We start from the raw sequence: 12,321 nt of genomic DNA, 5'->3' as shown, positions 1-12,321 counted from the left end.
ATATATATATATATATATATATATACACACACACACACACACTCGACAACAATCTAGAACTTTCTATACATTACTAGATATATGATCCAATAATACTCAATTAAAGCAACAAGAAAAATTAAGAAGTTGCAAATAACATGACGTTAATTCACAATTGAACTACACAACAAATGATATGTAAACAGTCATGTAAGTAAACTTGCCATAACTATCACTTCTAAAAATAACTTACTTTATCACTCACGCTGTATAAACTAAATTATACCTTAGTATTAAACTTAAAATGAACAGTCGTGTATATCTAACAAAACATTTAGTTTACTTAGAAAAAAAATATATTTTGTATTTACAAAAATTTAAACTTCTCAACACTACTGTTAGCTGAAAAAAGTAATCCCAAGACACTTGATTCTTGGGATTGTTCAGTCTGCCAATTTAATTTTGGAGAGCAGTATCAGGTAACTGATGAACTTCTATCAGGTACCTTTCTTAACCCTCCTTCCTGTAGTGAGTGTTACATAACATATTACAATAGAACAAGTTAACTACCCACAGTATGTCGCACTAAACTTCTACAGTACATAAATAGAAAACCCTGAATACCAATGTTCAAATTTTAAAATGCAAAACATAATAATTATGCAACAAAAATTCTCAATATAAAGCACCTCCACAAAGCAAATAGCTATACAACTCAACCAGTGATCACTATAATACAAAGTTACATTGATTACAAGCATCCTGTATGACAATATCTGTTGAATTTAAGAGCGCAAACTTTTCTACATCTACTAAACCAAGGACAACATAAAACTGAAACCTACACGACTCAAACATTTATATCAGCCTATGATGTGTTTGCAAATTATTACTGGAAAGTGCTTTTGAGCCCTGGAATCTGAAATTCAAGCTCATTAATACCAGTGAGAACATAGGCCTACAACCTTAAAGAGACACTAGTAATGTGGTATAAAATAACTTAAGCATTTCATAGTCTTAAACATGGGTAATGAGTGCAAATCCTGTGTTCCAACAGCTTTATTTCATAGTATTCAAAAAATAGAAATAAGGGCTTATTGATACTTAACACCTATGAAATTATCTCGGTTACTAATGCTTATGCAGTTGAGTTATGTTTGACTTTCAGGCCAGGAGTCACATCACTTAATACAGTTAATATTACAATACAAGTACAAACCTTAAAGAAGCAAACATTCCTTGTTCATTATTATATGTTGCAGGTTTCTGTAGTTATGAGTATTGCATCAAGTAAAAGTGAACATTATTGGTGCATATATTTTTAAAAGTCAAAACATGTTTAGGGGTTGAATGAAGAAATATGAAATTAATCTGGAATCTTTTAATGATATCAATTATACAAATGTTACTATCCCTCTCAATGTATATCTAGATTACATATTATAATCCATGAATAGTACTCATTTTCATTGACAGACTTTCAGACTAATTGTTATGAAAGTACACTACACAAAACAGTTGCAGCATAGTCCAGATTTGTAATAATATCCATGTAAAAACTGTTATAAAATTATGTCCCTCACTTCTTAATTTATTTATGAAAACCAGTTATCTGATCATCAGTCACATGATCTGAAATGAAAAAAAAAATCTTGTGGCTTGTTTTTAACCCACACAAACATATATATAATGGCCTTCTCAGTTGTCACCTTGAAGAGAATACGGAGTTTAAAGTACTCCACGTTGCTCATGAGCCATGGCTAGACCTCAAGAAGACCTATGGATATTTTTCTTACATGAAGACAAAGAGGACCAGCTAATCATAACAGAATGTCAGTGACAGAATATGAAACTGCTTCCAAGCCAATAATAGTTGGTTGGACACCTGGAAAAGGCAGATCATCATTCACAATACCAATTCTGGCTAGAGAGTACAGGCTCCAAGATTGCAATGAATGTTCACAGTCACAATTAACCAGGACATAAGAAAAACTTATAAAGTAAAAAAAAAGTTCATATTTTTAGTCTCAACAGGTCCCAATACACTCCAGATCACAAATGGATCATGAGCTAAAAATAAGGTTAATTCCAAAACTGATTTTTTTAAAAGCAAAGGTTTACCAATCATGCACAACAATGACAATAAGTTCACTCTTATGTGGTTAAGGCAAACTGTTTTCCTTTTGATGTTGCATTAGTTCCCTTTACTGGAAAGCAATCACTTAAAACCTGATTCAGATGAGATTTGTTACTGGTTATTAGTTAACTCCTGTAATATGTCTGATCAGTTTACAGTAGATTTAGCAAAATTCAGATTGCTCAAATTACTGACACCTAATTGTTTTCAAATCATTTACCACTTACATGTCATACAAAGAACTCGAGTCACCTAGCCCCAGAATAATATAAAACTGAAAAAAACATTTATTTAAATTTGTCTCAACAAATCATAAATGTAAGGTTTGCAACACTATTCATTGTATTAAAATCATGCGACTGTTAAAACCTTCAAGTTGTCAAAATTTGAAGACATGCATGAGTATCCTGGGGAAGATTAGATAAACAGTCTTCACACCCATAACATTTGAAAGTATGAAGAAAGTTCCAATTTCAAAACAGGTGGAATATATGCAGCAATGCAATAGGTTTAAAAAATGTAATAATACATATTTTAATCTTGTTTTTTCTTCAGAAATAATCAACATATTTTTTATTACTTGAAATGTTGCTTATTTTTTAGGTTTGGTGAGATTTGGAAAAATTTAACAATTGGTATTACATAATAATTTTATTTTACCATAATTCAGCTGTGGACAAAAAAATCCCAGGAGCAAAATGGACTGACTAATGTCATCGATCTATGTTTTGCTAGAAAAAATGTTCAAAAAAAGCTTTAAATTAACATTATTGTACTTAAAACTGCTTATTCAAATGCTTACAACAGCAGACTTCAAGTAATATTTTCCATTACACTAATAAATTTTCATAGCTGAATAAAATAAGGAAAATGGTCTTTACCAGTGCACATGTGTTGTTAAAGAAAATGCTAGGGCACAATCCATCACTGGGCTAGGAAACACAAATGACGCAGGTACTATTCCAAACAAGCAAGTTGCTAACACTCTCTCTCCAGTCCAAATTTTGGTGTGGCTGTGTGCATGTGCTATATGACAAACAATTTATTTAAATGTCAAACAAAGCCATAAGAAGATTAAAATGTAAATTAGTTTGATGCATGTTCTCATCATATTAACACTTTCAGCACGAAGTTAGTCAATACAATCCTCTTTAGAACTACCTTATTACCATGAAATTATATATACTATAACTCAAAATTTACCAATTGCATCTTCATAAAATATGACATTCTTTTATTATACATTGCCAATCTGTTGTACACAAAAAATTACCTTTTTTTTAGTAAAGTATTTTCCCTGAATATTTGTTTGTGGATTTATGAAGCCTATACCTAGTCAGTCTGAGTAAAAGGTGATTTTCATTTCAAGAATAAATTACTTCATCTCACAGTTTTCTTATTTCATTTAAATAACCACTAGAACCACCTTAATGATTGTCAAGGTCTTATTTATTTTCTCTATCCCAATACTAACTGTAGTGAAATCATCAATATACAATGAAATGAGAAGTTTAAAAATATGAACTAAAACTAATACCTTATTTCTTGTTTGAATGCATCATTTATTGCAAGATCAACTTAATTATCCTTAAAATTTCAAGTTAACCTTTTCATGTGTTCTTTTAACCCTCTCACTACAAGTAGGTCAAAGTGTACACGTTACGACCTTTAACAGTTACATTCAAAAGTTAAATTACTTTATCAACGTACATGAATAAACTTGGCATCAAAATGTAGTTCATAAACCAAATTTTAATATAGGTTTTAATTTCTTAATTTATAAGGAAATATTTAAATATGTGCTCAATCTTCCCTTGTATGAGAATCATGGCATTTGTTCTCTAGGTCTTCTTTCTTCTCTAATTTATTTACCACATATGGATGTATGGAGTTTAATGTAAATTACTCATAATAATATAGTTACTAATAACTCAGTCTAATTTTTATAGCCTTCAATCTTATTTGTTTATGAAATCATAAAGTAGAAAATCAGACCTGCCTGTCATTTCCTCAAATTGCCAATAGTTATCTCTAAACCTTTATACCAGTTATAACCAATAAAAAGGCAAAGTTTTAATCTATCAAATAGTGCATAATGCTACATGTTTTCACTACAGAGTATTATCTATTTCATCTTCAGTTTGAAATTTTTATCTTGCAGTGTTCATACCAAGTAGCTAAGGGAGTTATTTTAAGTCCCTCCAGCTTTAGTCAGAAAGCCAGTTAGATTATAACAGTTATATGACATCGTTTACTTTTTCTTTGTCCTCAAGTGCATTATTTAAATAAATAAAAATTATATATTGTACTGGTACCATCATTATAAGCAGGCATAAATTTCATTAGCAACCAACAGTAAAAAACAAAAGGTCAAATATAAGTACTATTTAAATTTGATGATGAGGAACCCACTTTTTAGAAAATAAAACTTTGGAGATGGCTTGAATGGGTAGTGAAGAAAACTTTATAATTGTACAATGTTTTAACAAAATTATGTCATCATCAGGTACCACCAATCCTATATGTGAAAAAAAAAGAAAAAAAAAGTTAATTTTACGGTCTTATTGTCTATATTTTGGACCACAGGACTTCATAAAAAGCAATAAATAACACCAGGTGCCATTAGCTGTTTGTAATCACCACATGATCTTTGCACTTGACTGTAACTGCTTGTAACCCTTATGAAATCTTGCACATTTTGGTCTTCAAAAAAAAAATTCACATAGCATTCATATATGCATTTTGAAAACCCAAATATATATTATACTCTAGAACATAATTGCACAAAACTACTATAATTTAACTAGTTTTTTAACTAAGCTATAAATAGTTTAAAAAATTCAGCTACTTAGAGTTGAACAAAAATGACCAAAGAGAGGATGTAGGGCCAACTGTCTACCTATACCTACCAAAAAGAAACAATTGTAACAAGCTATATAGAGGAGAATATGCTCTTTCTATTGGTTATAAACATGCCCATTAAGTAAGTACAAGTGATTAAATAATTGCCTTAAAAGTAACAGAAAGATGGGAGGAACTTCTCTGGTGGGTTTGAGAAATGTATTGATATCTCAAGAAGGTGAAATGTTCAAATTTTATCTTATTTCTTGTGGTTATGTATAGTTTGCTTCTAATTCATTGGACACTCTGAAAGCTTTACTATGAAAGCTAAAACATCTACAGCATAAAATTCAGAATAAAGATGTCATATGACACAGAGAAGTGAAGACTGAGAATGTTTTTAAATATTTTCTTTTGAAATTAGTACTTAACTACATTTTGACACCAAGTTTAATGACATATATTGACAATACAGTAGTTCAACTAAATTCTGATGTTCACTTTGACCCTATTGTATGGAAAGAGCTGATGTATCTATGAGTGATTTTATATATAAAAAGTGCCATACAATTTTCAGGATGAGTTCTTTAATCCAATAATTTGCAAAAAACAATACACGCTCTATATTTTCAAGTAACCATACATTTCACAACTGTTAAATCAAACAAAAATGTTGATCCATAAATTTAACACTTAAGATAAAGCTATTTGAAGATTGACTAAAAATATATATTGTACTTTTTAAAAGATGTACATATATACACACACAAATTTTGCAATAAAATCATTTTATTTTCAACTACTTCATATAGAGCCAAGTTTAAGAATGCATTGAGAAAGTAAAATTTTTATTTTGATTGTTAAAATTTTCTAAAAGATACACTGTGTGGGTGTAAACTTATCTTTACTCTTTAAAACATTGTAGTGTTTTGATTACCTTAATTTTTTTCTACTATTTTAATATGTTTGGATGCAGAAAATAATACAAAATTACCATTTGAGGTTTCTTTTACTGCACTGATATGAAATGGCTTGATTGCACCTTTATGATCATAGCCTTTGACTCCAGTCTCTAGATTGCTTACAGTTGGTAAAATAACTTGAGAAACTGGGCATTTCAGAGAAGAGGCTGCAAGCAGCTGAACTCCACTCACTGAAAGATATAAAGTTACAAAACATACAATTTAAACACTATAGGTAGATCTGAAATATTTCAGAATAATTTGTGTAATGAAACATCTCTTTCATGAAACTAAAATTACAATAACTTAGTTTTGTATAACCATAATATATTTTCTGATTGCTAACATTTTTAATGCAAACATCTTTGCATAATTAGTGCTATATACTCCTTAATTCTCACTTGTTATAAAAACAGTCTGATGGCAAATTTTCTAACACTTAAACTGTAAGGTTTCATCTAATATTTGGCCATTATCTAGATGTATAATATGGTTTAATTATTACAGTAATAACCCCCTTATTATTGGCCATTGGGATAAATTTAATGGCTAGACAAAAATAAATGGCAGGCCTTCTTACAATTTCAGCAAGTTGAGGACATACAATAGTAATATAAAGTAACTGAATATATATTCTACATGAGATATATATAAATAAAACCTTGAATACCTTTAGCAAAGGATATATGTATATAATTTAACATTGAGGTGTGATATCTCAGTATTATCCTGTAAGAAAGAGTAAAATAAAAATTCTCCCAGGCATCTGTGAAATGATTAATACTTAGTTATTATTATACATGAAATATTCCAACAGAAGATGGCCTGCAATGTATTCTCGTACAGTTATTTAGTGATTTAATATTTAATTATTATTTATTTCTCATAACAAGCATTAAACATTAATTTTAAAAGTAATAGTTATGACACATTTTGTTACATAACTGTAGGAGTCATATGTTGTGTATGTAGTTTAATTGTTGTACTAGGCTTTTGTAATGTTGTTGATGTCATCTTACTCAAAGCTTCTAAGTTTTCTCATTATGTGTAATATTGTTGTTACTAGAGGGCTAGACATTTCTAGAACTTTCTGTCACGTATTATAAATACATGCAGATAGAGAAAGTGAAGTTATACTGCATATCAGTGTAGCCGTAACAGGTGATTTCTAAAGTAAATTTCACAACTTATAAGTAATAACAGAGGCAGAGGAGAATAATTTGTCTTGTCAAAGGGTGTTAAGTAATTGAGCCCACCTAAGTGGACTTTGAAAAAAAGGAAAATTATTTCAAGCTCTGGATACAACTGTGATAACCAACAGCATAACAATTTTTTTTGTATATACATTTGACTTATTTTGAATATAGTATTTTAAAATAAGTGAATTGTATGATGTTCATTTATTGTTGAAATTTATATCCAACAAGTCACAGACACCTACTGTTAAGAATCCGGCCCTATAAAAACCTTACAAAAGTAAATTTTCCCAAATCTTACTGTTAGGCTAAGTGATGTTTGTGGGCAAATACTGTACATGAACATGAAAAAAGCAGTTGAACCATGGATGACCATTAAGGTCAACTTGTTCAAAGAGAACCATTTTTGTCACAGAACATATCAACATTTTGGCTTTTAACTCTTCAACTTATTACTCCTAATATTAAAATTTTTATTCCACTAGTCAAAGTTAAACTATATCTACATATAATAGAGTGAAAGAGTGTAAGAAACTTGGAATAAGCACATTCACAGGATATCTATGACAAATTACAACAAACAAAAATACCGAGTATAACAAATTAAATAATAGCTTTAAAGATACATCTACCAGATTTAAATATTACCAATACTATATTGAACAAAACGCTTAGTTATTATTTTAATGTTCATAATATTAGAAATAAAATGGATAATCTCAGAAGAAAACAGACAACTATAATGTACTGTGAATTACTGAAACATGGTTAGATCTGGAGAACACTGAGAATAGGAACTGTTTTAAAATTCCAGGTTATAAGTTATTCAACAGTGAGACTCTTTAAAAGAAAAGTGACACCCTATATAAGAGATGAATTACAGCTGATTGGAACTGAAGACATAAGAAATTGTATTCCAGCCAGGACAAGCAGCAACATGTATGTATTTAACTTACCCACTTTTACATCTTTATAGGGTTGCCTTTTTTATATCACTAGGCTCGTTTTTGATATCACATCTTTATATGACTCACCCATTTAATCTAACTTGTATGTTTTTGTATGTGTAAAATATTTTTATTAGATATCACTACTCTTTAGAATTAATCATAGAGTCAGTGGATTCTATATGTAGGGATAGCCAACATACTCAGTTGGCATAATACAAATACACTTACTAAAAAATCAACAATGACAGAGCTTTACTTTAAATTATGATTGTTTTTCTACCCAACATGTCTAGAAACAAGACAAGAAACCATCACTAAGATACCAATCCAGAATGTGATCAACCCATCAGATTTTTCATCTTTCATCTTCTTGTTTCATTCAAGATAACTGAACAACTACTTTATCACTTATGTCAGTTTAAACCTAAATCCACTGTATGTGTTTCTAGACAGTGCACGATGTCATCACTTAATCATAACTGGCAGTAATTACAAAAAGAAATTCATAATTGTAGTGTAAATAATGCTATCATTACCCATTCTAGTTAGCTTTCTTATAGAAAATCTGGTATTCCTTTAAAAAGCTTAAGTACAGGGTGAAACAGAAATTAGAGGCCAATAATAGTTGAACATTAGATGACTGTAACATGCAGAATACTCAATGCTTTGTATACTGTACAATCGGTGTCTTTAGGGAGCTAACCATTATTATGTATGAAGTGTAGGAGTAAAGAATACACCAAGTTTCAGTCAGGGGAAAAAACATCACAAAACAAGTAATAAAAAACATTTTGTAAATGTAAAATGATGTTGGGATGGCAGTGCCAAAAAGAATGCAAACAAGAATATATGGATGATACAGCTATACATATATCCTCCCTACATGACTGTCAATATTAAAATTTAATGCTACACTGTAAAATGCATACTTCACTTTAATATTACTGCAGTTGGAAGTTATATATTTCTGACTGTTGGTATGCAGTTTATCATAATATCACTGTCGTGTCAAAGTAGGAACTAATGTAGTGTAACTAAGAGCCTAGGATTTGTGTACAAGGAAAACCAAGTTGAGTCAAAACTTGTCTTGATTATTACAGACTCTCACCATGAGGGTGGTCAAATTGACTGGCCTTGTAACTATTTTTACTCGTGCATTTTACAGTGGAACATTAAATTTTAATATTGAAAGTCACATAGGAACGATCTATGTAATGCTGTATCATCTCTATATTCTTGTTTGCATTATTTTTGACACTACCATCCCTACATCATTTTACATTTACAAAATATTTTATTACTTGTTTCAAATACGTTTCCACCCAAAGTGGAAGTCAAGCCCCAGCTGTCAGGGAAAGCTATCAACACAGATGCAGTGTCTTAGACCATTATATCATTCCATCATTTCACTTTTGCCCCATGCCCCTTAAGTCATCAGTTTTAATCTACATATAATGGATGTGGAGAGTAATTGGCCATAAAACTGTGTGCCTGCATGTGAACAGCAAAAGCTCAGAATACCATCTGGAAAAAAAAAACACTTAACTTCATTCATGGAAACAAGAAGTGACAAGTGACACAAAGTACCAGCATATATACATTTTAGAATGCATCACATTTATGTTATTACTTTACGAAGAATAAACTCTCAATTACTGATTGTGTGGAGTGATATCCGTTTCCTGACCAGTTCACCTCACCTGATAATAATAATAATCAGTGACAAGAACAAAAAATAATTACAGGTTTTTGTATTTCCATTAATAATTGGTACCAATTCTAAACCAATTATTGGTGTATCCCTACTAAAAATTAATGAGGATTTGTTCAATGGTTACCTTTTATATGATATTGAAATTACATCAGAAACTAACTGGTTTATGCACGTTGAAATAAACCTTGACACTTTAGTATAAAGAAGTTTCTTTTCAAAACAGTCAGTGTTGTTCTTAAACAAAATAATCTTTTAATATTTACCCCATCTCAAACTGAAAAATTACTTATTAAAGATTAAAGTTGTTTGAAGATGGATCTCACACTGGAAAATGGATGGACTGAAAAACATAACCTAAAACTGAAAAAAATTTCACAAATGAACCAAACTAAGTTTTGAAAAACATGTATGTAACAACAGAAATTAATTTTACAAATATACGTGTGTGTGTGTGTGTGTGTTTGTGTATATATATATATATATATATCCTATGTTAGTTCCATTACCAGCTTTTATAGATTTTTTTTTTCTGTCACACAAATCATTATTTAATAAGCCATTGTTCTATGGATCCAACTGTAGTAGTGGAAAAGTTGCACAGGCCTACGAATTTAAACTTCATAAAAGTTTAGGTTTTTTTATAATGGATTTTCCATAATTCAGCTATGCAATTTCCAAAATAATATTTTTTCTATCATGTAAGGATTTTTTTACAAACAAACAGAAGAAAAGGAAAGAACATTGATGTCAAACAAATATGCATCTTGTTTCAATGACCAAGCAATAATCAGCCATCATGCTGATATTTCACATTCTCTGATACCTCCTCTCCATTTTCCTGATGTCTTGATGAAACCTTTCCCCTTGTACTTTGCTGATGGCACCGAGATTTTCAGGTAAATAGTCAACATGTGAGTGTTAGAAATGAACTTTTAAGCTCATATTACAATCCATCTCTTTGAATTTATTGAGCATGTTATTGACAATATTTTCATAATTTGGATCCTTGTTGTTTCCTAACATCTATAAAGGCAATCCATGCTTCTTTTTCAACTTTCCTCATTGTCCTGTTGAACTGTTCATCTGAAGTCAATTTTCTAAGTTTCAATTCTGAAAGAGCTAGGAATTGCCCACATAGTTACTTGAAACAGTCGCCATCTGTACAAACTGCTTCATCAAGCCAAGTTTTATGTGAAGTGGAGGTAATAGGACTTTCTTTGTGTCAACCAAACTTTAACATTGCTTCTTTATACAGTGGTGATTTCATGCTCTGCTGGAAAATTTGTAAAACCAGATTGTTGGCCCAACAACATACAAAAAACTCTTAAGTCTCTACAAAGTAGCCAACCATCTTCTTTGTAGCTGATCTCGTTAACTCTTTCAATACGAGCTAGGTCCCTGAGACCGACCTCATAACCATATTGTTTGTTATAATTTTCATGCTATAACTCTTAAATTAGTAAGCATATGTTAACGAAATGTGGCAGGTTATCATTAAATATGGCAATGCTTTCATACACCAAATGTCAAATTTTTCTTAAGTTTCAGGGTTTGTTAAGCAATGTTTTTCTCATGCCTTTTTTTTTTTCTTTTCGCATGTTGCTTATTCAACATGCAAAGTAATTTTCATTTTAAGATTAAAAATACTTTTATGCATCAAAAAATTTTCAAATTCACATGCGAAATCTGTATAATGTCCAGATAGTTATTAAAACTTTCTTAAGAAAAAACTTTATATTTTATCTGTTATTTTCTCTGTACAGATTTGATCGATTTGACCAATCTCATAACCATGTTAAAAAAATTAAGAAATAAATATAAATTATGCCTTTTTCATTCTAGAATGACTACAAATTACAACACGAAATCATAAGTGTTTAGAGTAAATAGCTTAAACCTCATAGCATTATACATTCATATATATATATTATTTTTATTATATTGACTTTTCAGCCAAGCCTGGCTAACAATACAGAAGTTACAATGACATGGCACATGTGCACTCATGTTACTATATCCAATAATATAAAAATGACATTTAGTCTTTACAAAGTGACCTGTCTCAGCTGTGTTTTAGTAGACTATATTTTGTAAAATAGTCAGATTTCAATTATTGTACATTATATATGTATATAGATTATTGCTATTTAGAAATAAGTTCTTAAACTTATTTTTCTTAAAACACAGAACAGTAAGTAAAGCAAATGATTATTACTTCTAATTACTACCTTTTTACTTGGTTGCTAAGCCTTTTTAAATTTTGCATGTGTAGGATTTGAAAACATTTTTTTTAGGTTTTAAATACATATATATATACAGTTGAATAATTTATTAACCTTAGTAACTAAGCTGTATTTCAGTATAAAAAAAAATATGAAAGTTTGAGCAGACTAGACACAACCTTCCTCCTTGAAATCTTGGTTTGAAAAAAAGAAATGGCATCCGAACACGTTAAAATGGCTGAGAAAGCCACTAGGGGGACATTCTGAGCTTGTAATTGGTTAATCATGTCATATAAAGAAGTAAGTGTATATAAGGGAGC

At 30.2% G+C, this 12,321-nt stretch overlaps 2 protein-coding genes across 2 annotated transcripts in view; one reads left to right on the top strand and one right to left on the bottom strand.

Moving 5' to 3' along the window:
* LOC106469233 (death effector domain-containing protein-like) overlaps nt 1–8,870 on the top strand; it is a 42,062-nt gene extending 33,192 nt beyond the window's left edge. The window contains exons 5-6 of the transcript XR_002612821.1: nt 7,930–8,054; nt 8,359–8,870. The gene's annotated coding sequence lies outside the window, so the exon portion shown is untranslated. The remainder of the gene's footprint in view (nt 1–7,929; nt 8,055–8,358) is intronic.
* The window catches only part of LOC106469234 (succinate dehydrogenase [ubiquinone] cytochrome b small subunit, mitochondrial-like), a 16,770-nt gene that overhangs the window by 2,198 nt on the left and 2,251 nt on the right, over nt 1–12,321 (bottom strand). The window contains exons 2-3 of the mRNA XM_013929704.2: nt 5,952–6,110; nt 2,998–3,142 (exon numbers count right to left, since the gene is read on the bottom strand). Of these exons, the coding sequence (XP_013785158.1) occupies nt 2,998–3,142; nt 5,952–6,110 (304 nt within the window). The remainder of the gene's footprint in view (nt 1–2,997; nt 3,143–5,951; nt 6,111–12,321) is intronic.

This window comes from Limulus polyphemus, unplaced genomic scaffold, assembly GCF_000517525.1.
Source record: "Limulus polyphemus unplaced genomic scaffold, Limulus_polyphemus-2.1.2 Scaffold3369, whole genome shotgun sequence".
Lineage (NCBI taxonomy): Eukaryota > Metazoa > Arthropoda > Merostomata > Xiphosura > Limulidae > Limulus > Limulus polyphemus.
Note: the sequence above shows the minus strand (reverse complement) of the source record. Positions and strands in the feature narration are given on the sequence as shown.